The sequence below is a fragment of the Erpetoichthys calabaricus genome, chromosome 8 (assembly GCF_900747795.2).
Source record: "Erpetoichthys calabaricus chromosome 8, fErpCal1.3, whole genome shotgun sequence".
Taxonomy (NCBI): Eukaryota; Metazoa; Chordata; class Cladistia; order Polypteriformes; family Polypteridae; genus Erpetoichthys; species Erpetoichthys calabaricus.
The window spans coordinates 44,929,483-44,952,080 of record NC_041401.2 but is presented as its reverse complement, the minus strand read 5'-3'; the positions used below and the strand labels follow the sequence as shown (position 1 = coordinate 44,952,080).

General features: G+C 38.8%; 1 protein-coding gene across 1 annotated transcript in view; it reads right to left on the bottom strand.

The window, feature by feature from the left end:
* The window catches only part of thsd7ba (thrombospondin, type I, domain containing 7Ba), a 1,117,993-nt gene that overhangs the window by 328,444 nt on the left and 766,951 nt on the right, over nucleotides 1-22,598 (bottom strand). Inside the window, exon 11 of the mRNA XM_051931000.1 lies at nucleotides 3,350-3,465. Coding sequence (XP_051786960.1) covers nucleotides 3,350-3,465 — 116 coding nt within the window. The remainder of the gene's footprint in view (nucleotides 1-3,349; nucleotides 3,466-22,598) is intronic.

Genomic DNA, 22,598 nt, shown 5'->3' with positions numbered 1-22,598 from the left:
GATAAGAAACATTTTTTTCTCATTTTTTTGCCTTTTATTCTATGTGTGTAACTACCTTTTTTCTTTGTTCTTGTGTGAACTATTTGCTTTAAATTTTCACTAAATCTTCTAAAACACACTTTTGGACTGAAAGATTTCTTTCGGCATGTGTTTGACCCGTGCTTGATCTTGCCTTACACACCAGCAGCTACAATTATCCTATTGATTTGTAGCCTGAAGTGCATGAGTAATTTGCTGTCCGTCACTTTTTTCCCTTCAGTTTCTTTCCATATATTTTACTAAACCTGATGGTTTACAATGAATACACAGGAGTTAGATGAAGACCTTTTATTTCCTTTGTTTTTTACATCTTCCTGCTAATAAGAGAGGGGAAGGAGGGGGCATTGGGAGCATGCATTGATTACAGCACGTTTCCGCACCAGGAATCACCTGGATTGGCAGTGGGTTACACCTCAGCATCAAACTGGAACATTGTGGAGTTTTTTTATGGTGGCCGGAGTGCCAATCCTGCCACCAACCCTCAAGTTTTCCCTGTAAGTTGGAGGACCTGCTTACAGGGCTAGAAGCAGATTAATGCCATACCCAGGACAGAACAATTGCAGGATAAGGGTCTTGCTCAAGTGCCCAACAGAGTAGAGTCACTTCTGACGTTAACGGGATTCAGCAATGTTCTGATTGCTGGCACAGATCCCTAGCCTCAAAGCCACCACTCCAACTATGGAACTTTAAATTAAAACAGGGAATGGAGCTGTTGTGGACTAAATTAAGCAATTTAGGGTGGGGAATCTTAAGAATGAATCATTAAAATGGTGCAAGAGCAACAAGTGCTACAGAAGAAAAACCCTCCTGCCACTACAGCCATCCAGAAGCGAATTTGTAGACCCCTGATTAAAAGAACGGATGGAAGTCAACAGTATTCTCTACTCAGTTACTGTATGACAAGCTAGATCATCTGTTAGCTACTTAGACAAATTCATTCAAAAACTGTTGCTAATACTTTCTCATTCCAGTCTAAATCATCCTGTAGTGTTTTAAAGTAAAAACAAATTTAGCAATTAATTTACTACTCAGTTTTAAAATGTAACTTTCAAAAAAACGCTTTCAAAGGCATTCAAAAACGTCTTGAAATTCCAGTTAAAAATTAGTGAGGAAAAAAAGAACCGCAAGTATGCCACTTATGTTACCCATTACAACAATCTGCAAGTTGATATGAAAATAATAGACATTTTGAGAGTCAGCAAATGAAAATAAAGTTTGACTGCAGCTAAAAATTAAATTGGAATGGTTCATAAATTCCCCACAGCTATCTGTATTTCCAGAGAAATCTGCATTTGACAGTCATAGTTCTTGTAATACAAAAATATGAGTAACCGATATTGGCTGCTGAATTTCCTGCCTCTTCTTCATTGGTTCCTTATTTGAATTCACTTGAAATGCCTCTGCTTATAAGTTCCCATCTGAAACCATGGATAGCTGGACTACTTGGTTTTGTTTACTAGCTTTTTGCTGCAGATAATCTAAATGTGATCTTTGAGCCTGGGGTCTGTTTCAGAAAGTGAAATTAAATACTCCTTAATCTCAGAATGAATCCTGGTTTACTTTAGCACAGTTTTGTACCTGCAGATTAGCCAGTTCTAGAACGGCTGATTACATTTAGCTCAGGCAATCCCAGATATGTTGATCCAGTTTAACGGATTCACAGCTAAATTTACAATGTTCATGAGTTGAGCATTGAACGGTTGATCAACCAGGGACTACAAGTCTGTGGAACAGTGGGAAAAACCTTCAGGCCCGCAGAGTAAGTCATGCTGTTGGCAGTGCATGAAGATTATCGGGATATCCAATAAAAGAGGATCAAAACAGCAGGATCAGTGGCTAAAGAAAGGGAGATGGCATAAAGCAATATTGCTGAAAGTATGAATGTGTAAAATAGTTAAACAGTAAAGTCCGTGTAAACTTTATGAGGTCAATTTTTGCAATGTGTAAAATGTGCCCCAGTGATATTATTTTACTTAACGTTATATTATCTCAAAAAAGCATCATATTCCATTTTTGCAATATTAATGATATCAACAAAGTCTAAGACCCATGACATTGTGTTCAACATACATGGAGTTGTTTTAGTTGTTACTGTGAAAGGTGTGGAATGTTCTGCTGCCTAAACAAAACCCTGTACTGTCCGGTAATTATAATCAAAAGGAAAAAGGGTTAATTACTGACAGTACCCACTCTTTCAAGAGTAGCTTACCATGTTCAAATGTGAGACCCCAGATATTTGGCCTCAATATTTGTAATTATGTGCAAGGTATCTCATATTATTCTAAGACTGGATAAGAGGGCACATTGATACTCTGCTATGGCCTCAAAGCGTTAACCATTCGTGTTAAACGTGCACTTTTGCAGGTTGCTGGATTTCATCAAATCTTTCTTTCTTTGAACAGGCAAATCCTGTTCCAAAAAGCAATATTAGAAAGTTATCGATATGTTTGGCATCATGGATCCCAGAATTCTGACACTCTCAAGGATACCCCCACAATACTCCAAAGGAATACTGCATGGAAGAAACTGGCAGTATCTTTCAATGTGCACTTTCTGAATCGGTGGCTGAGCGATTTCTTAATCGGGGACATTGACTTTATTTATTGAAGATTAATGGTTAAATGTTGATGTGTATTGTTTTGTTTCTGATATTACACAATATAAATATTTCCATGCACTGCTTGTCTTCTTCTGTGCCTTGGATTAAATATATATAATTCAGTATCACGCTATACTTCAATCCAAATATAAATATAAAACATGGTTTTCATACTTTTTTAATAGTATATCTGGTATATTTGAGCATTTTCATGTCTGTAACTGTCTGTTTGATGTGTTCAGAATTAATTTTGTATTACCCACCATGCTAATTTTATTAGACCTGCTCATGAGGTGGCCTAATTTAATATACTGTACAACTTTGTTCCAGTTCTCTGACTCCAAAAATCACACTGCAACTGCACTTGGCGTTAGTCTTGGTCTGCTGTAGTCCACAGCTCAGAGGCACACTGCAACAGTGCTGAACCCCTAAAGTTGGCCATGTTACCATAAATAAGTGCTAAGACCAGACCAGCACAGGATCATGCTGATATGACAGCACACTGCAACTTACCAAGCACTGGACAACAGAAACAATATCAAAAACAGGCATGACGGTTTAATTCTTTTAATGTTTTGCTATACTAACAGCCATCATTGCAACGCAACATACATTGCAGATGTTCTTAATTTTGATACAGAATGTTGACTTTTGCAGTAAATTTGGTCAGTTTTGATTCATTTCTAACATGATATTTATTTTTTGACTTACCTGGTTGACAAACAGTGGGGCAAGGTGTCCATTCACTGAAAGCAGTAACAACGCAGTCCTTTTTGCAGGGAAGTAAACAAGGGCGGATTGTATCAGGACGTGCAGAATCAGGACATCTAAACTCAAACAAGAGAGAGATACTCATGAAGACTGGCAATATTTTATGCAATGAATAAATTTGAACAATAAAAAGAGATAAAATAATGTAATATAATGTATAATGTAATCTTCTTATATAATATGTTACCGTGGCTGTTTGTTTGTCTGTCCAGGATTTTAAATCACCTGTAGCTCGCAAACCGTTTCACCTATATACTATGTGACATCTATTATATGCTTTCGGGGTGATGATTGACCTTCAAGATTATTCCTCTTTTTTATTTTTATTTTATTTTATTGTAGAATCAACTCTCGGCAGCGGCCAGCAGGGCAGCCTTGCGGCGCATGCGAATGGGAGCCATTCTCATCCCTACCACCTTCGCCATCACTTCCCCTACCTCTTCATATCTTAAATCATTCTTAAGGCAGATTGAAGACTTAAGTGCCAGCTTAAGTGAAAAATTAAGAAAACATACCAAGTAATTGCAACACACTGACTTAATCAGTTTTAACATGAAAAGTTGCAGACGAAAGACGAGAAGAAGCGGGCCGCTAGGGTGGAGAAAAGAAGAACTGCTCAGGAAGCAGCAAGCGCACCAACCTCTGAGCAAATGAATGCTAAACGTACAGAGAAAGAGGATGAAAACTAGGAATGCTCAAGTCAAGCGTATTCACTGCACGTTATTGTGCAGTGCGCCATTACTGGTGTATATATATTTATATATATTGGAATAAAAAAACTGCTTTGTGTCCTTTCACAAAAAGGATTCTAAAGTCATATATAGTACTTAAAGTTGATAACACAAAAATGGCATAAAAAACAGTGTATTCAAGAAAATATACATAATGCAAAAACAGCAATAATAAACAAGTACTGTAGGATGCAGTTAATGCATATAAATAGAATGAAAGGAAAAAATTAAACAATATTACAATAATATGAAAACAGAAACTAAACATATATATATATATATATATATATATATATATATATATATATAAATAAAAATGGCAAACACGTAATTAACTGCAAGCAGGGAATATGTGGATGATTTATGTAAATAAGCAACTCAGAAATGCAAGAGGAATATGACACATATATACCGTATAACGAAAAATGAAAACACAGAACCAAAAAAATGTTCAAAGGAAAAAAAAAACAAAAGAAAAAAACAAAAAAAAACCCTTTCCAAATATTAACATATACTGTGTGAAATGGGGATGTCCCTTTGTTTCATATCACTGGTTGTGCCAGTTGTATGAAGGTCTTAGCCTGGAAGGGGGTCTATAATGCCCATGAGAATTGCATCTCAGATCAGAGATCCCGAAGACTACCCAATTGACTTCTGTTAAGAGAATACTAATAATCTCTTTCAGTCTACCCAATTTTTTGGAATGGCAGAGACACACAGACAATTATCCTTTTATTAAGATAGACATAAATATATATACACTAACCAGAAATCAGAAATGCAATTATATAATCTGCCAATCATGTGGCAGTAGCACAATGCCTAATATCATACAGATGCAGGTCAGAAGCTTCAGTTAATGTTCACATCAAAAACCAGAATGGGGGAAAATATAATCTTAGTGATATTGACAGTGGCATGATTGTTGGTGCCAGGCAGGCTAGTTTGATTATTTCTGAGTATTGAATAACTGCTGATCTCCCTGGATTTTAATGCCCAGCAGTCTCTAGAATGAGAAAAGCGCTATGTAAATGTAATGAATTATTATTATTATTATTAATGTACTCAGAATGGTGTGGAAAAACAAAAAACATCCAGTGAGCAGCGATTCTGCTGACAGAGACATACTGGTGATGAGAGAAATCAGAGGAGAATGGCCAGGCTTGTTCAAATTGACAGGTGAGCTATGGTATCTCAGATTACCAGTCTGTACAACTGTGGTGAGCAGAAAACAATCTCAAAATGCATAACACATCGAATCTTGAAGCAGATGGACTTCAGCCACTGAGGACCAATGGCTACAGTGGGAACAGGCTCGCCAAAGCTGGACAACTGAAGACTGGAAAAACATAGTTTGCTCTGATGAATCTTGATTTCTGCTATGACACATGGATGGTAGGGTCAGAATTTGGCACCAATATCATGAAACCATGATCCCAACCTGCCTTGTGTCAACAATCCAGGCTGGTGGTGGTGGTGTAATGGTTTAGGGAATGTTTTCTTAGCACACTTTGGGTCTCTTAATACCAACTAATTATCGCTTGAATGCCACAGGCTATTTGAGTGTTGTTGCTGACCATATGAGAATCCCTTCATGGCCACAGTTTATCCATCTTGTAATGGCTACTTCCAGCATGTAAAGCATTGTGAATCAAAGTAAAAGTTATATGAAAGTATTTTCATTGCCTTCCCAGCCACAATATCTGAGTCCAATTGAACACCCTTGGGATGTGGTGGAATGAGAGATTCTCAGCATTAATATGTAGCTAAAAGAATACACAGAAATACATTATATCAACATGGAAGAAATACATGAGATGGAATCCATTCCATGAAGAACTGAGGCTGTTTAGAGAGAAGAAGGAGGCCCTACGCAGTATTAATTCAGTGTTCCTAATGATTTGCAGAGTAACATGTACTGTATACACCGTATATGCAAATTATGCTGCCCTCAGTTTTCAAACATAAAAATAAATAAATAGAAACAAACATATTCAGTTTCAGGCAGACCAAGTCTTTGACACAGCTTTTATAATCCAACAGATTAAACAGATAAAAGCAAAGGCCAGAATAAGAGCTTCACAGTAGGAACAGCATAGAAAATGTAAAGGAAAGCTTGCAAAAGATTAAAAAATGTGCATTCCAATTTAAAAAACCTGTTATGATTAAATAGGCTCTCCAGAACAGAAACTGAATAAAATAAAACAGAATTAATACAGGCTGATGACAGCGCAAATCTTTCATCATTATATAAAGTTTTATAATAGTGGACATTTTCCAGTAATCTTAGACTTCAGACCATTCTTCCAATCATTACAGTAGTAATAAGATTCTGTTACGCTTTTTCCTGATAATGCTTGCACTGGATAAGTGCCAATAGCTGTCCAGTATATCACATAGAATTATAGTAATAAGCTGTAGAACATTAACATTTTACAAGCCCACATGCTCTTGGAGTACCAGACAGCTATTGTTATCTGTGTAGACTTGTCATTAGACTTCAAAGAAATGTAACTCTGAGACGATTATTTTTAGCTTCTTTTAAACTGAGAGAATCTGAGAAAATGATGGCATTCTTCCAACACAGGCCAAATATTGTGCTTAGTAACGTGGATCAATTAAGAAGAGCAGCTTTTGAAAAATGTATACACAATGTTGAGCGGGGTTTTATGAAAAAGCACAATAAAAGAGCAAGTAAATGCTTAGTTATCACTCTTCCTAATTTGTGCCAGCCTGAAAGGATTTTCTGACACACACAAAGCACAGAATTTTCTACACGTTAGTGGCTTTCAAAATAATAGTAAACATGATGGGGAACACTCCTAATGATGACAGACATGGCTAGCATGACGGCATGGTGTCTATTGATGATATGTCACATCTGTAAGAATTTTGCACTTTCTCATGTGTCTACATGAGTCTTTCTCTGGGAACCTTAGTTACCCACTCAAACATACCCAAGTTAAACCAAATGTGCCCTGGTGTGAGAGTTTGTATGCAGATGAGTGTACCCTATAACAGGCTGGCATCCCATGGGAGGGACTGCAGCCCCTGTAACCCAAAATTGGACAAAGGAGGTTCAAACAGATGGATGGGTGGATAATAAACATCAGCATCTCTTATATGAATGCAAATAGTGTTCAGTGGATTCCGAAAGTATTATGACTCCTTCAGATTTTATTTTAAATGGATAAATTTGCCACTGTTACCTATCAATCTGCACCCAATAACGAATAATGGCAAAGTGAAAACGTATTTTCTGAAAGGTTTACAAATGTATAAAAGTAAAAAAAAATACTGAAATCTCTCATTTTTATAAGTATTTAGAACCTTTTCTGTGGCACTTCACATTGTGGTCAGGTGCATCCTGATTCCTTTAATCATCTTTGAGATGATGTGTGTAGATCATGATTGGAGTCCACCTGTGGCAAACTCAGTTACTTGGCCATCATTTAGAATGGCACACACCTGTGTGTAGAAGGTCCCACAATTCGCACTGCATGTCAGGAAAAGAGTCAAAGGCCGGGTTTATACTTCACGCAACGTGACGCGTGCGCCTGTGGACGCTACTGCTGAGCAAGTGGTGTACTGTTTATACTTGCATGCATACTTCTGGAAGATTCCACCAGGTGGCAGTGCAAGATATCATCACGGTACAAAAACAGTGTTCGGCTTTGCAGTGTTGTGAATTGCCCAAAACATCCATTAAATTTCTAGGACACCTTGACATAGTATCTCTGAAAAGGACGGATATCTAATGATTATATCCATCTAGCAAGCATCGGTCACAAGGCAGAAACAATCTGAGGATGGGGTATCAGCTTATGGAAAAGTGAATACGAGCACACATATACACTAGCGTTATTTTATTGCCAAATCCCCAAACCTGCTTGTCCTTGGAAAGAAACCGGAGCACACTGTGGAAACCCACCAGGAAAACATGCAAAAACCAAGCAGAGACCACCAGGGATGTGACTCCTTGTGAAGCAGCAGCGTTACTGCTCCACCATCATGCCGCCAAAACATCTGTAATTATTAACATTATTCAATATTTAAATGTTGTTAACTATTTATAGGTAAAATGTAATATATATATTTTAATGCATTTCATCATGAAAGTGAAATAAATCTAAGGATTCAGTGTTCAGAGAGCTGGAATTTCATAAACTTAATGTGTTCTGTGTGCTGATTGCTGCTTGCTGCTGCTGTCAGTTCAGGTGAAGCCCCAGAAGCACGTAGCGATTAACAACTGGGTCATTTTAAAGATATTGTTTACGACAGTCTACTTTAATGACAAAATAAACTACGAGGTTAAAGTGAAAATTTCAAAATTAAAGCCAAAATATTCACTTTAATCACAATGCCACCTGACCCTGAATGAGTGGATTCACCTGCCATCACCCCCATTGGTACTATATTGCATTGGAATATACTGTTCATTATGGAAAGGCGCTATACTTATTATGTAGATAATGTGCCCTAGTGGATAACCAACACAATGCCAGTTCAAGACAATTTCACTTTCAAAAAAAAGACCTTTTTTTCCTCTGTTGCTCAAATACACTTCCTTACTTTCTGATGCTGTTGTGAAGATGGCACAGAAGATGGTATGTGAAACCTTTAAAATGCATCGCGTCATTATGTTCATGAATATGTGACGCTTGAAAAGAAAAGCACCACAAATACATTTGTATGTCAGCATTTTGCTTAACCACATCGAACAATTCATCAAACATTGAAGCACGCACATCGATCCTGTACGATCTGTAAAGGGGCTTGCTGTCAAATGTTGATAATAAATAGAGACTCTGACATCACTTTCCGACTTGAACACACTGCACCCCCTACCCCCCTCTATTTTTTGCTGGTACTGCAACTTGCGCATGTGTTGAGTTAATTTATGAAGGTCTGCTCAGAGGACGCTACAAATGAACGCCAGGGTCGCGTGGCAACCATGATGCATGCGCATTCACGTTCTGATTGTGAAGTATAAACCGGCCCCAGATATCTGTGAGTAAATTCTGGTCAGGCATAGATTAGGGCAAGGGTATAAAACCATTTTTAAGCTTTTAGTTTTCCCAGGACCGCAGAAGCTTCAATAATAATGTAATGGAAGAAGTTTGAAACCACCAGGACTCTTCTTAGTGTTGGCCATCCTGCTAAACTGAGTAACTGGGCAAGAAGAGCCTTGGTCAGGGAGGTGACTTGGAACCCAATGGTCACACCAACAAAGCTTCAGAAGTCCTCTACTGAGCTGAGAAATCCTGTTGGAAGAACTAAATCTCAGCAGCGCTCAATCAATCAGGTGTGTATGGTAGAGTGGATAACTCCCGCTTGGAGTTTGCCAAATGGTATTTCAAAGACTGTGAAACTCTGTAGAAATTGATTCTCTGGCATGATGAAATAAAAATGAATCTCTTTGGACAGAACTCTAATCACCATGTTTGGCGAAAACCAGGCACTACTCATCACCTGCCTAATGCCAATCCCTATGTTGAAGCATGGTGGTGGGAGCATCATGCTGTGGGGGTGCTTCTCAGCCACAGGGACAGGGAGACTGGTTGGAATTGAGGAAAGGATGAATGCAGCCAAATACAGAGAGAAAGCCTGACGTATAACCTGAAGCATACAGAAAAGACAATACTGGACTGGCTTCTGGACAAGTTCCAGACTTTCCTTGAGTGGCCCAGTCATCTTTGAAGAGACCTGAAGATCGGTAGTTTACAGACACTTCGCATCCAGTCTAACAGAGCCTGAGAGGATCTACCAGGGAGAATGAGATAAGCTGCTCAAATCCACATGTTAAAGGTTGTAGAAACTCAAAGCTGTAACTGCTGCCAAAAAGGGCTCCTACAAAGTACTGAGTTAAGTCTCTGAATATTAAATAAATGAGAGAATTCTGTTTTTGATTTTCAATAATTCTGCAACGCTTTCTGAAAACATGCTTTCACTTTATCATTAAGGGTTATTGAGTGTAGATTGATGGGCAAAATATGGCAATTTTATCCACTTAAAATTAAATCTTCAATACAAAAAAATGTGCAGAAAATGTGGAAGTCTGAATTCTTTCTGAATTCACTGGTGTAGTGTCATGGCTAAGGCTTTGGCTTTTAAAAGGCTGCCATTTCAACTCCTGCCTCCTTCACAGTATAACCCTGACCAACATAACTCTCCTGTGCTAAAACTGTAATAATAATCTGTAATGTAACCTAAATTTGAAAGTGGCTTGGAGTAAAGGTATCATTGAATGCTTTTATGCTTTTCTTGAAAATAAAATCTTTAAATAACCCTAGCACTTAAAGTGCCTTTAGTTGCAGAGATGTAGTCAAGATAATTTTCCCAGTGTTTTCCTAGAAAGCTGTACAGAGTATTCTTTGGTATATCATTCACTGATCTGGGCCTCCATTGACCCACATGGATTTCTCAGCACCTGCAGGTTATTTATTAGCCCATTCTATTCATTATAAGCATCAGTTTCCGCCAAGTAAAGTCAATGTCAATAGTGTCTCTCTCTGTACTTTTTAAGGTTGCAGCTTTAAGCCCAGCCATGTAAAGTAAGGACAATCTAACAACATGGATGGAAATGATAAGAAAATTATAGTCATCGTGTCTGACAGTGTATGATGCAAGACCTTCAAGGTTGGCATCCCACAAAGCTGGCTGCAAGAAAGATGCAACAAAATCAAAACCTGCAACGCAAGAAATATACAGTAAAATCTTGGATTATGAGTAACTTGGTCTGCGAGTGTTTTGCAAGACGAGCAAAAATTTTTAATAAATTTTAACTTGATAAAGGAGCAAGGTTTTCAATATGAGTAGTACATATACTGTACACTTTGTCTGCTGAGCGTCACGTGATCACAACTGAGCCGATGGTTCTTCTCACTCTCTCACTGCAGTATTGTGGGTAATTGTCTCCAACTCTGTCTCAGTCAACATGCTTTACTCGTATAGTCAACATCCGTATGAGCGTATACTGCTTACTATAGCATTGTGACCACATGTGTGTGTGTAAAGCATTTTTTTATTTTGTGTGCGAGCGATGAATCTATTTAATGACAATGCATTGTCACATTTCCACGAAATCCTCAAAAGGAGGCAAAAGCAACTGTCATTGGATAGGTTCCTTGTTAAAGTCGCAGAAAAAGAAAAAGATTCCAGTGAGCCAACAGATAGCAGTGATTCCATTAGTTACAGTGAAAGTCGTCCTACACAATAACCCTTCTCCTCCTCTCCTCTCTTTCGTCTCCCTCACACCAGCCACAATTCTTTTCAAATGTAAAGTGCAGGTTAATTTCTTTTATGTATTTTTACTTTATATTTTGTATTAATCATTTTTATATGAATATTTTTGGGTTGTGGAACGAATCATATGAGTTTCCATTATTTCTTATGGGGAAATTCGCTTTGATATACGAGTGCTTTGGATTACAAGCACGTTTCCAGAAGGAATTATGCTCGCAAACCAAGGCACCACTGTATACACAAAGTTTGTGAATGTTACACAAGTTTAAATATAGTTACCATATATTGCTGATGTATAAGTCGGGTCTTGAAACCCGAAAAATCGATCATAAGACCCCGACTTATACACTGATCAAAAATGTGATATTTAATTTTTTTTTTTACATCATCTTGCCTCCTCCAATCTCGCACCAGTTTCTCAGACACATTGAATTTTGTTGCGGCAGCGCAGTTACCAATTTCTTTCGCTACTTCAACGACATTTAATTTAAAACCAGCTTCATATTTTCTTCCGATAGAACACTCCATCGTAGATAAGGGATGTTCTTACGATAAACGGTGTATGAGGGTGTGAGATACAAAAAACACAAATCAGTGCAAACGTTGCTTCAGAACAGTTTGGGTACTACTGTGTGGTCTCGTAGGCACAATAGAGAGAGAGAGAGGTTAAGAGCGCGCACTGATACAGCGCATTGCTGCACCCACATAGTAAAAAGAAGGCAGAAGTACTCCACGGTTACTCTCTCAGGTGGACGTTAGCATATTATAATCCCTTGTACCAGTAGCGTGACTTTTCCGCATTCAACTTATACTGTATGACCGACATTATAGAATACCAGAAATTATACTGTAAAGTCAAGCCCTAACTTATCTGCGAGAGAATTTACCCGCAAGTATATATGGTAGTTTAAATATTAGCATATTTTTGCCATGAAAGAGCAGTTGGAGGCATATTCATACTATTATGCAGTAAACTGGAGAGGATAACTGAAACTTGTCTTCAAAAGATAGTTACATTGGAGATAAGTGATGCCAAAGGAGCAATGGTTAAAGGCGTAACATAACCTATTTAATTCAATTCAACATCCTGGAGCCTCTCCTTGTGATCACAAACAGTGATGAGTAGAACAGCTAAGTTTCATACAGTTTGGATAAACTAAGACTATAATTAGCTTTGCTGGTGAATTCAACATTGGAAAACAAAATCTCACTATTAAGGGTTTTAAAAGTTTTGTTAGGGGGTGGAAACAAGGAAAACTGCCATCTAAATCCTTGTACACACTTCTGTGTTTACCTGTGTTCCTTTTCTGCATGTGCTTAAAGTATATAATCCATATCACACCAGTAAAATCAATTCTTCTAATGCCTTCCCTTCACATCACCAACGAGGAGTTCAGTATGTTTTTTAGAAATGTGACAGGCTGACACAGGCACATCAATACATTCCATTGTGCACATTCCTGTGTTTTTCCCACAGGAAAACTCACCACTGCTAACCCCTTTTCCCTGTGACTTCTCCAGCAATCACCTTATCCTAGTTGAGGATATGCACACTTCCAGCACTTTTATTTCCCACTGGAATAATGTCAAGTAGACACATGCCAAATTAATCCATAAAAACACTTTCGGACAGGAACTAAATAATGTTTTTCTGGTGTCAATGGCACAAATTTCAATTGAAGTGAAACACAATTTATTTTGTACATTTTTTTCTGAAGTAAAACACTTAGATTTGCCTATCACTAGTCACAAAACAGGAACCAACCTAGGACTGGGCACTCATCCATCAATTAGCTCATTCAGTGTCACATTTCTAAACCAAATGAATGCCTCATGAAGATGGCGCTCAAATTAGGGGCGGTGGTTTTGAACTGCAAAGATCAGAGGTGTTCTTGTTAACCTGGTCCAACAGACAACAAGCTACTGTTTACGATGAACCGTCTACAGTTAAAAAGCCTGCTAAAAAAGCGAATTAGATATATAAATGTGTGTTGTGTGCAGAGACCACATTGCACATTTTAAAAATAAACATAATCTGTTTTACATTTTTTTTTCAACTTTTGCATAGTCATACTTTAAAGGTAATGCTCACTGCCTTCTTTGGGTGTTATACTATTTAAATATATCGATTATCTATATAAAGTCATGTGCACAATGTGATTATATAGCCTCTGACTTCATAACCAGATATCCCTCCAATCTCCTGGTCAAGCTATTTAGTCATTTTTGCGCCAACCTTCAAACCAGGTGATTTGTTCACTTAAGTATCATGAATGTCTCTTGGGCAACAAAGGAATACAGAAGTCTCCACACACAACCTTCATGAACAACATATCTTCCAAACCAGCCTTATCCATTACAAGATTGTGGCTGCTGTGGACCACCGGGGTCCGTACAGCTGCCCTCAGCCGATACTGACAGGCAGAGACACGAATGCCAGCACACAACGCACTTTATTTCAGTGGTGAAGCACTTTTTCTTTGCTCCCACAACACAGAACAACAATGCACAGCACAGTCAGTGCTTTCCTTCCTCTTCCTTTTTCTTCTTCTTCTGCTCCAGTCCTCCAACAGCAAGCTTTGTCCTCCACCTTCCGTCTAGAGGGGGCTGGGCGGTCTCGTAGCCTGGAACCCCTGCAGATTGTCTTTTTCTCCAGCCATCTGGATTTTTTTTTTTGTTTATTCTGTCCCCCCTGGCCATCGGACCTCTCTTTTATTCTGTGTTAATTAGTGTTGCCTAATTTTGTTTTTATATATTGTTTTTTTTTCTTTTTTTTCTCTTTCTTCATCCTGTAAAGCACTTTGAGCTACATGTTTTGTATGAAAATGTGCTATGTAAATAATTAAATAAATAATAAATAAATGGTGGTGGTGGTGTTGTTGTTAATGTTGTCTCTGGCTCCTTGGAGTGAGGCGGCTCCTCTTATTCAGTTCCTGGTTGTGCTCTAGGTGCCTCATTACTATTACCTGGAATCACTCCCAGGTGTGGTGGAAGTCCACTATAGAGCTCTGCAGCTCCCCCTGGTGGCTCCCACAGAACCCAACAGGGCTGTACCAGACTCAAAGTCCCAGCTTGCCCTGCCAGAATCTGTGGTGTCACAGCCGCCCAGAAGGGCTGCCCTCTAGTGTCCCAGGGGAGTTAGTGCCTCAGAAATGCTCTCTCCCTTGGTCATTCCATCTTACTGGCATCCCAACCAGTTAATGGCTGAAGCCGTCTGTCACACTGCATAAGTAGTAAGTTGGTAGCCCAACAATAACTCGATAACTTATTAAATATATATTTTCAGTTATTGCTGCCAACATTTTTTTTACTTTATAGTGACCTGAAGCAGGAATTTTAGAAACATTATAGCTTCATGTTCAGATAGTGACACAAGCGAAACTTTTAATTTTTTTAAACAAAATCTTACTGCATTTTACTTTACTTCATGTTCACATTAACATTTCTCCAGTGACACCCATCAAACCGTATTTATTTTACCTGACATGTGCTCATAATAAGGCACTGTGACGTGTTACTACAGTATTTTATTAAACTGCAAGCTTACCTTACTATGCCTCACTTTTTCAATGTGCTGTGCTGTTAGCAGACACGCCTTCTGTGTCCACAAGTGCTTTCATTAAAATAATAGCTTATTAATTAAAACTGCAAACTGCAAAGAATGAATATCTTTTAAATATGCAGCTGCATTTAGTTCTGTTACCCAGCCACTCAAGTGATTCATGCCTGATGAAATCGAGGTAGTCATGCAATGCACCTGAGAAATTACAGACTTGATTTTCCAGCTGGCTAAACATCACCATCAAATATATATATATATATATATATATATATATATATATATATATATATATATATATATATATATATATATATATTTTTTTTTTTTTTAACGTAGTAATTTGAAGTTTCAAGTTAGCACTTCCCATGAAATAGAAAAGCCTAATTATGCATCAGCAGCGTAAGAGTAATTGTGGCTGTTGGTGCACTTCATAGTAGGAATGGGCTCAGGTACTGTGTCATATATCAGGCACTAAGTGTGGTCAATGAATGAAAAGAAAAAAGCCATCATGTGTGGCACTTTTAGAAGAACCACTTTAACAGATTAGCACTATGAAAATTAGAAATAATCAAAACCATTAAGCAATTGATTTAAATATATATATTTATCATAAACACCAAAATATACTGGGAATGGTCCTGTGTCCAAAAAAGTGACATGCTCCTAGTGATTCCCTACCAGGAGTGCCCTTCTACCAGATCTGATTTTTTGTGGCATACACTGATTACAGGGATGTATGCCTTTTGAAACAAAACCTTCTTTCAATTTCTGTAAAATTCATAAAATGTGCCTCAAAGATTATAAACAATTGTATACAATACTTACACAAAAGATGATTACTGAAGTACAATTAAAAGCATATGTTAGTTGTAATGATGAACTGTTTATTTCACAGGGAACAATGAAAAGTCATGATCTCCAGAACGACAAACCAAATTAAAATGGAAAACTGCTAAGCTAATGAAGGAAACTGAGCTCAGAGTGTTAACCCAAAGGAATTTAGTGTAAATCTGCATTTCATTTCTTTTATCTCATTCCAGGATGTCAAGCAGACAGACCTCTGCTTAAAAAGTCATTTGTTTGCATTTTTAGAATAATGCTGATGGCTTCTCATTTATTTCAAACCCAAGGGAAAAGGACAAATGCGTTTTGTATGGTACCATTGTTAGCTTTTCTAAAACCATACAGGATTTCAGCCTTTTAAATGATATGACTGTTTTAGCCTACATGTCATTTTCAAACTAATAATAATGAACTTGCATTAGTAGGAGGATTTGAGCAGTGTTTTTTTTTTCCTCTGTTTTATTTTTATGATTCAGGTCAGGGTTTCAGAGAGGAACAAAACTTGGCAAGCAACACAATCCCCTAAAAGAATGTTCAGCATATACTTAGTAATTATTATTATTATTATTATCCATCCATCCATTTTCCAACCCGCTGAATCCAAATACAGGGTCACGGGGGTCTGCTGGAGCCAATCCCAGCCAACACAGGGCACAAGGATGGAACCAATCCCGGGCAGGGTGCCAACCCACCGCAGGACACACACAAACACACCCACACACCAAGCACACACTTGGGCCAATTTAGAATTGCCAGTCTACCTAACCTGCATGTCTTTGGACTGTGGGAGGAAACTGGAGCATCCGAAGGAAACCCACGCAGACACGGGGAGAACATGCAATCTCCACGCAGGGAATTATTATTATAATGATAATAATAATTCTTTATATTTATATAACACTTTTCTCACTATTCAAAGAGCTTCAGTGAGTGGGGAGCCACTTCAACCACCACTAATGTGTAGCATTCACCTGGATGATGTGACAGCATCCATTTTTGCACCAGTACGCTCACCACACATTAGCTGTTAGGAAGTGAAGTGGTGAGAGAGGTAGTTAGCCAGTTAGGGCCAGGGGATGATTAGCGGGCCAGAATGACTAGGCCATGGTCAGCAATTTCACCTGGACATTGGGAAACACCCTCCTCTTTACAAAGGATGCCCATGGATCTTTTTTGACCACAGAGAGCCAGAACCTCAGTTTTACATCTCATTCAAAGGTCCTCATCGCTGCACATGGGCATTGGGACCCACATTCAGACCACAGGGTAAGTGGCTCCTGCTGGCCTCACCAACACCTCTTCCAGCAGAAACCTAAACTTTTCCTAGATGGTCTACCATCCAAGTATTGGCCAGGCTTGAACATGCTTAGCCTCAGGTGGATGACCTGCTCTGAAGTGTATGTATGATGGCTGCTGTTAGTGAACCCAAATACCCACCCATTCATTTTCTTCCCTTTTTGATTACTTGTTGGATAGGACAGGAATCAGCTCTGGCAACTTGGAGAGCAAAGCAGGAACCAGTTGTGGACAGGAGAACAATCTTGAAAAGTCATAATCCAGCATGGAGACACATACAAATGCTGACTGGTGAATCTAAGCTTCTGTGGCACATTTGTACTTGAAATTGTTCATAAAGAAAAAGCTGCAGTCATCTACTGAGGCCACATCCGCACTACTACATTTTCATTTAAAAATTAAAATGACATTTTTAAATGAAAACAATCTCTGTTCACATAGCGTTTTCGTAATCTTTATAAAATAATTTTTATTCACTCTGAAACAACAACAACATATGACATACTGTAGACATTCACCTACACTGGACATGTGTGCATTTGTGGAAAAATTATCGAAGACGTACAGTAGGAATGCTGCTGGCCATAGGATTTATCGCAAAGCTGTAGCAAACTATAAATTATTTTCCTTTTGCCTATTTATGCAGCACTAAAACGGTATAAAACTCAATTTAGATACTATTGGTGCCAGGGTGAATGGAGTGGCATCCTGGCTAAGAGTGAAGGTGGTTCCTTGCCCAAATGGGAGCCTGCACTGGAAAGATGAAGATGGACAAGCATCCTGGCCGGGGAGGTTGATGTTGCCTTTTCTAGCCAGGAGGCCATAATGGATGAACTGAAGGAGACTGCACATCCAGAAGAATTCCTTCCCCAGTACGCTAGATGGCAGCATCCCTTGGATGGATTTACCAGGTGCACAACCCCGGCGTGACAAGGGACTTTTAGTTCCAATGGGCAGTGTTGCTGGGTGCCTTTTGGACCACCAAGGGGTACTGCAGAAAGGAGGAGATGTTATTTTAAGGATGTTCTGACTGACACAGTAGTGCTACCTGAATGCAATATGGTGGCATTAGAAGAACTCTTGGGTCAGGCATAAAAGAACCTGCTCGACCGCACAACACTGACCTGGAGGAGTGGAAGGAGAAGAAATAGCAGTATATTACCTTTGGTTGTGGAAACAGATCTTGCTCACTTGTGAAGATACTGTGTTTAATGAACAAATCCTTTATTTGAACCCAGAACTGCATCAGGTGTGGCTGTATCTAAGGTTTGGGGGCTCGGTGGCACCCCCTACTGGTTACAGTGCAAACAGGTAATCAACACAATAAGCAACTATTCTGTGCCAGCTATGTTGGAATGTGGTTGTCTTCCATGAAGGGTGACCAATCAGGGAATGAGACGTTGTAATGAGCAGGATCCAATCAGGGAAGGGCTACATAATAAGCATGAGGAAATCAGAGTCTGGAGCCTTAGAGATTAGAATCTGCACTTTTAAAAGTCTTTGTTGTCACCTATACACACTACAATACTGAGGCACCATTTTCAAAAGTACATGGTTCTGAAGAGCAGTTTCAAAAGCCTCGGTTTCAGGGAAACACCAAGGAAGGGTAGACTAAACTCAAAAATAGAGACTAATGTGGACTGGGCCTGAGGGTATAGAAATACAAGTAACAATAAGTAAGGCTTGTTGTTTATCTTCAAAGTAATTTTATTTTATGTCACATGAAAAAAACAGCAAAATAACTTCATGATTATATGGGGTATAGAGTTTTTAATATTGCAATAGGCTTCAGGTCTGTCTTGACAGATTTTTTGATCAAGCTACCAGGTCTCATAACACTATGCTTTATTCTTTAGTTTATGTTGTATGTTATTAGGAACTGTTTTATACCAGTGCATGGCTGGGGGTATTTGAATCTGTTCTGTGTAATAAAGACATTTGTAACATTGTTTATGTAGAAATCAAGTGCATGGGGTCAAGGCTACCACCCACACCTGAGGGGCCCAGGAGCTACCCCTGGCCTAGGTGACATGCTGAATGATTGTAACTGTTCACTGCATGCCAGTTCTGTCAGGCATACAAAGCAATGTATGAGAGCACTAAGTTGACATCACTTTAAGGTTGCCACTAAGCAGCTGTGGCTCTACAATCACAAGCATGTCAGCATGGCATAATGCAAAAAAATCTGTAAACTGTAACTGGTAAAGGTAGCTACTGATTCCGCTAGGAATGACCGTTGAGCTGGACCTCACACGTTGTATGCTTTCATTCTGTGTTATGTATTTGCTGATACTGATTTTTCTGCAGTTGTTCATTTTAGTGAATTAATAAAGGCCTTTTAGCTTTACTGTGACCTACCCATATGTTCACTGCCACTTGCAGCTGCTGAGGATTACGGTCTACTTCTCACCTAATTCAGTCCTTTATGGATATAGAGAAACATTTCTGCACAGTTTTCACAGCAGTAGCAATTTGGGTAAAGAGAATGGTGCAAATGTGTGCAGCCCATTGCTGGAGGTATCTAAGGGCAAGAGTGGAGTTTGGGGGTGGCAAGTGGGGCCCTGTGCCAAAGGGGGCCTCGCTTTTGAGGTCAGCGTGTCTCATTCGAGGGATTTGTCAAGTTATATTCTCCAGTTATATTTTGATAAAGTCTGCGTGTAATCTTGCAAAAATTTAGCTCGATACTGTAATGAGAAAATCCGGTGTCTGTTAACATTACATGGTGGCGCAGTGGGTAGCGCTGCTGTCTCGCAGTAAGGAGGCCTGGGTTCACGCCCCATGCCATCCTTTGTGGAGTTTGCATGTTCTCCCCGTGTCTAGTGGGTTTCCTGCAGGTACTCCAGTTTCCTCCCACAGTCCAAAGACATGCAGGTTAGGTGCATTGGTGATCCTAAATTGTGCTTGGTGTGTGGGTGTGTGTGTGTGTCCTGCAGTGGGCTGGCGCCCTGCCTGGGATTTGTTCCCTGCCTTGCGCCCTGTGTTGGCTGGGATTGGTTCCAGGAGAACCCTGTGACCCTGTAGTTAGGATATAGTGGTTTGGATAATGGATGGATGGATGTTAACATTATTTTAATTAAATTCGCTCACAAGTTTATACAGTCATCACATACCGGTAACAGTGTTTGACGTAACCGGCCCCGCATGGGGTTGGTCAGTCCTAGGCCCCGCACACCCGTAAGGCTGCCTCTGTCTAAGGCTAAATATTTCAGGTTTCTGTGGTGAGTATTGGGTAAGCAAGTTGGTAGGTGTAATAGGGTATTTCCTGTCCATCCATAAACAAAGAACCGAGACTAGAACAGTGCTTTTCATGGGTAATCTAGGAGAAGAGAACAAACCCATGTTTGGTGTAGTCAGCAGGATTTGAACTGTTGATGTGGAGAGTAATGGTGGTTTTGCACAAAAGGTGGGAGCTGGGTGAGATGTCACCAGGGAGTGCTCAGCTTTCAGTACTTAGAGGCAATCCTGCATGTGTTAGTATAGGAGAATTCCTATTGCTCATGGTGTAGGAAAGAGAGCTGCTTCTAGCAGCCTTCATAACCCAGGCATCACAAGTTAATGGCTGGCTATCAACAGGTACCACACTGCCTATGTCCAAACTGGGACGGATCGTGATATGATTCAACAGCAACAACAACAACAAAAAAAAACCAATTATCATTGTTATCCATTTTTTCACCCTGTATAGGATGCCACTCCATCATAGCGCTCTCACCTGAGCTCACTCTTACCAAGCCATTTCAGAGTTGACAGTCGTTTTAATTAACATGCCTGTAAGATGTGGGAGGAAATTGGGGAAAACCACACTGGCATTTGGAGAAGATATAATTTCAACAAGTCAGTGTTATATTTCAGCCAGGGTTCAAATGGCATTTTTATGTCTTTCTTGTTAATTTTTGATTAATTTGTTTATGCTAATATCATTGGCAATTTAATTTCTATGTACCAATGTATACTGTTATGTTTTGTGTGTTTTATGGGTGGTCCCCCAAGAGGTAGTGCAATCTACCCATCACTGTCAAGGAGTTGCTTCAGCCCTATAAAGGTGGAGGAAAACACACAGTCCCTTGAGGTTTTTAGTCAATGCACTTGTGGTGTGGCGAGTTTCTTAAGTGTTTTTTGTTCTTTTTGATTAGTGAGATTCATTGCATTTTAGTTTTTTTTTTTTTGACTGTGCTCAAAATTGCCTATTTTTGAAAGCATTTCCTTCTGTGTCTGTGGGCTCCTTCGAGGTATTTGTTAAAATATATCTTTTTATTTTTTTACTAATTTTACTTGGCCCCTTTCATTACTAGCTTGAGTTTGATGGTTATTTCCCCCCGTAGTGGGCATTTTGAGTATTTTTAGGACTTTGTGTGCTTTGGAACTCTCTAATACATAACAAACAGGGAATGTTAAGTGAACCTATGTCCTTGGGCTTGTGAGGACTTAAACATAGTGACAATATGCAGCAATAGTTACTAAATAACTGTTGAAAGTTTTTGCCTTGTAAGGATAATACAATAAATTTTAAAACAGAAAAAAAGTATACAATCTTTATATTTATTAAATAGAATGTCCTCTGAAAATAACTCCCCATAATTTGGGACCAGCAATTTCAAAAGAGACCTGAATCCTTCAAATAGGCCTAGATCTAAAAACCATAATCAGGCCTGAGGCCTATACTTTAAGGGAGAGGGGAACCATTGAAATCCCTGACCCAAACAAGATTTACTTTCATTTCTTTAATTAAAAATTTAAAAAGCTAAATAGACAGTAAGTATAAGCTGATGTCCAAAGCACCAAAAATTTAATAAAAAACACAGTATTTACAAACATGAAGACAGCAAAGTGAAATACTTATGATGCCTCCTAAAACAGGAAAATGAAAAGAAAACAAAAAACAAATCCAAAAAACAAGAAACAGAGCCAAGTATTCCAATAACCAGTAGTTAAACAAAAAAGTGAAACTAAATTTCAAGAGAATCGAATGTGGAGCTGAACACAATGAGCAGGACTGCTAATACCTCAGCAGTTATCTGCAAAATCTAGAACTTTTAAATAGGCCCACCTGCACCGCAGGCAGCAGCTACAATGTCAGGAGGCCCCGTCCCCTTGGGCTCAACATACAGAGAACAAGAAATGTAAAAAAAGTAACAACAGCACACATGGAAGAGCAAATGAAAATAATAAATAAAAAAATAATGTTAAATAAAAAGTAATCCAATAAAACAAGAAACAAAAAAAAAAAAAAAATAGATACTACATAAATCACAAAATTTTCCATAAACAAGAAAGAAAAAAATACAGAATAAACAAACAAATTGGAAAAAAGTAAACCCTGGCTAAACCAAAACATTTTGATGCTATGCCCTACCTTAAGTCTTTTTCTACCTTTCGTCTGATGTTTCTGGGGTTATCTCCCTTTGACGCAGAAATTACTTTTAGCCGTGTAAAAGAATATGTGCCAACAGACATATCACTCGCACTTCAGAACAGGTCATCCAACTGAAGCTGACCATGCACTTGGGTGAGT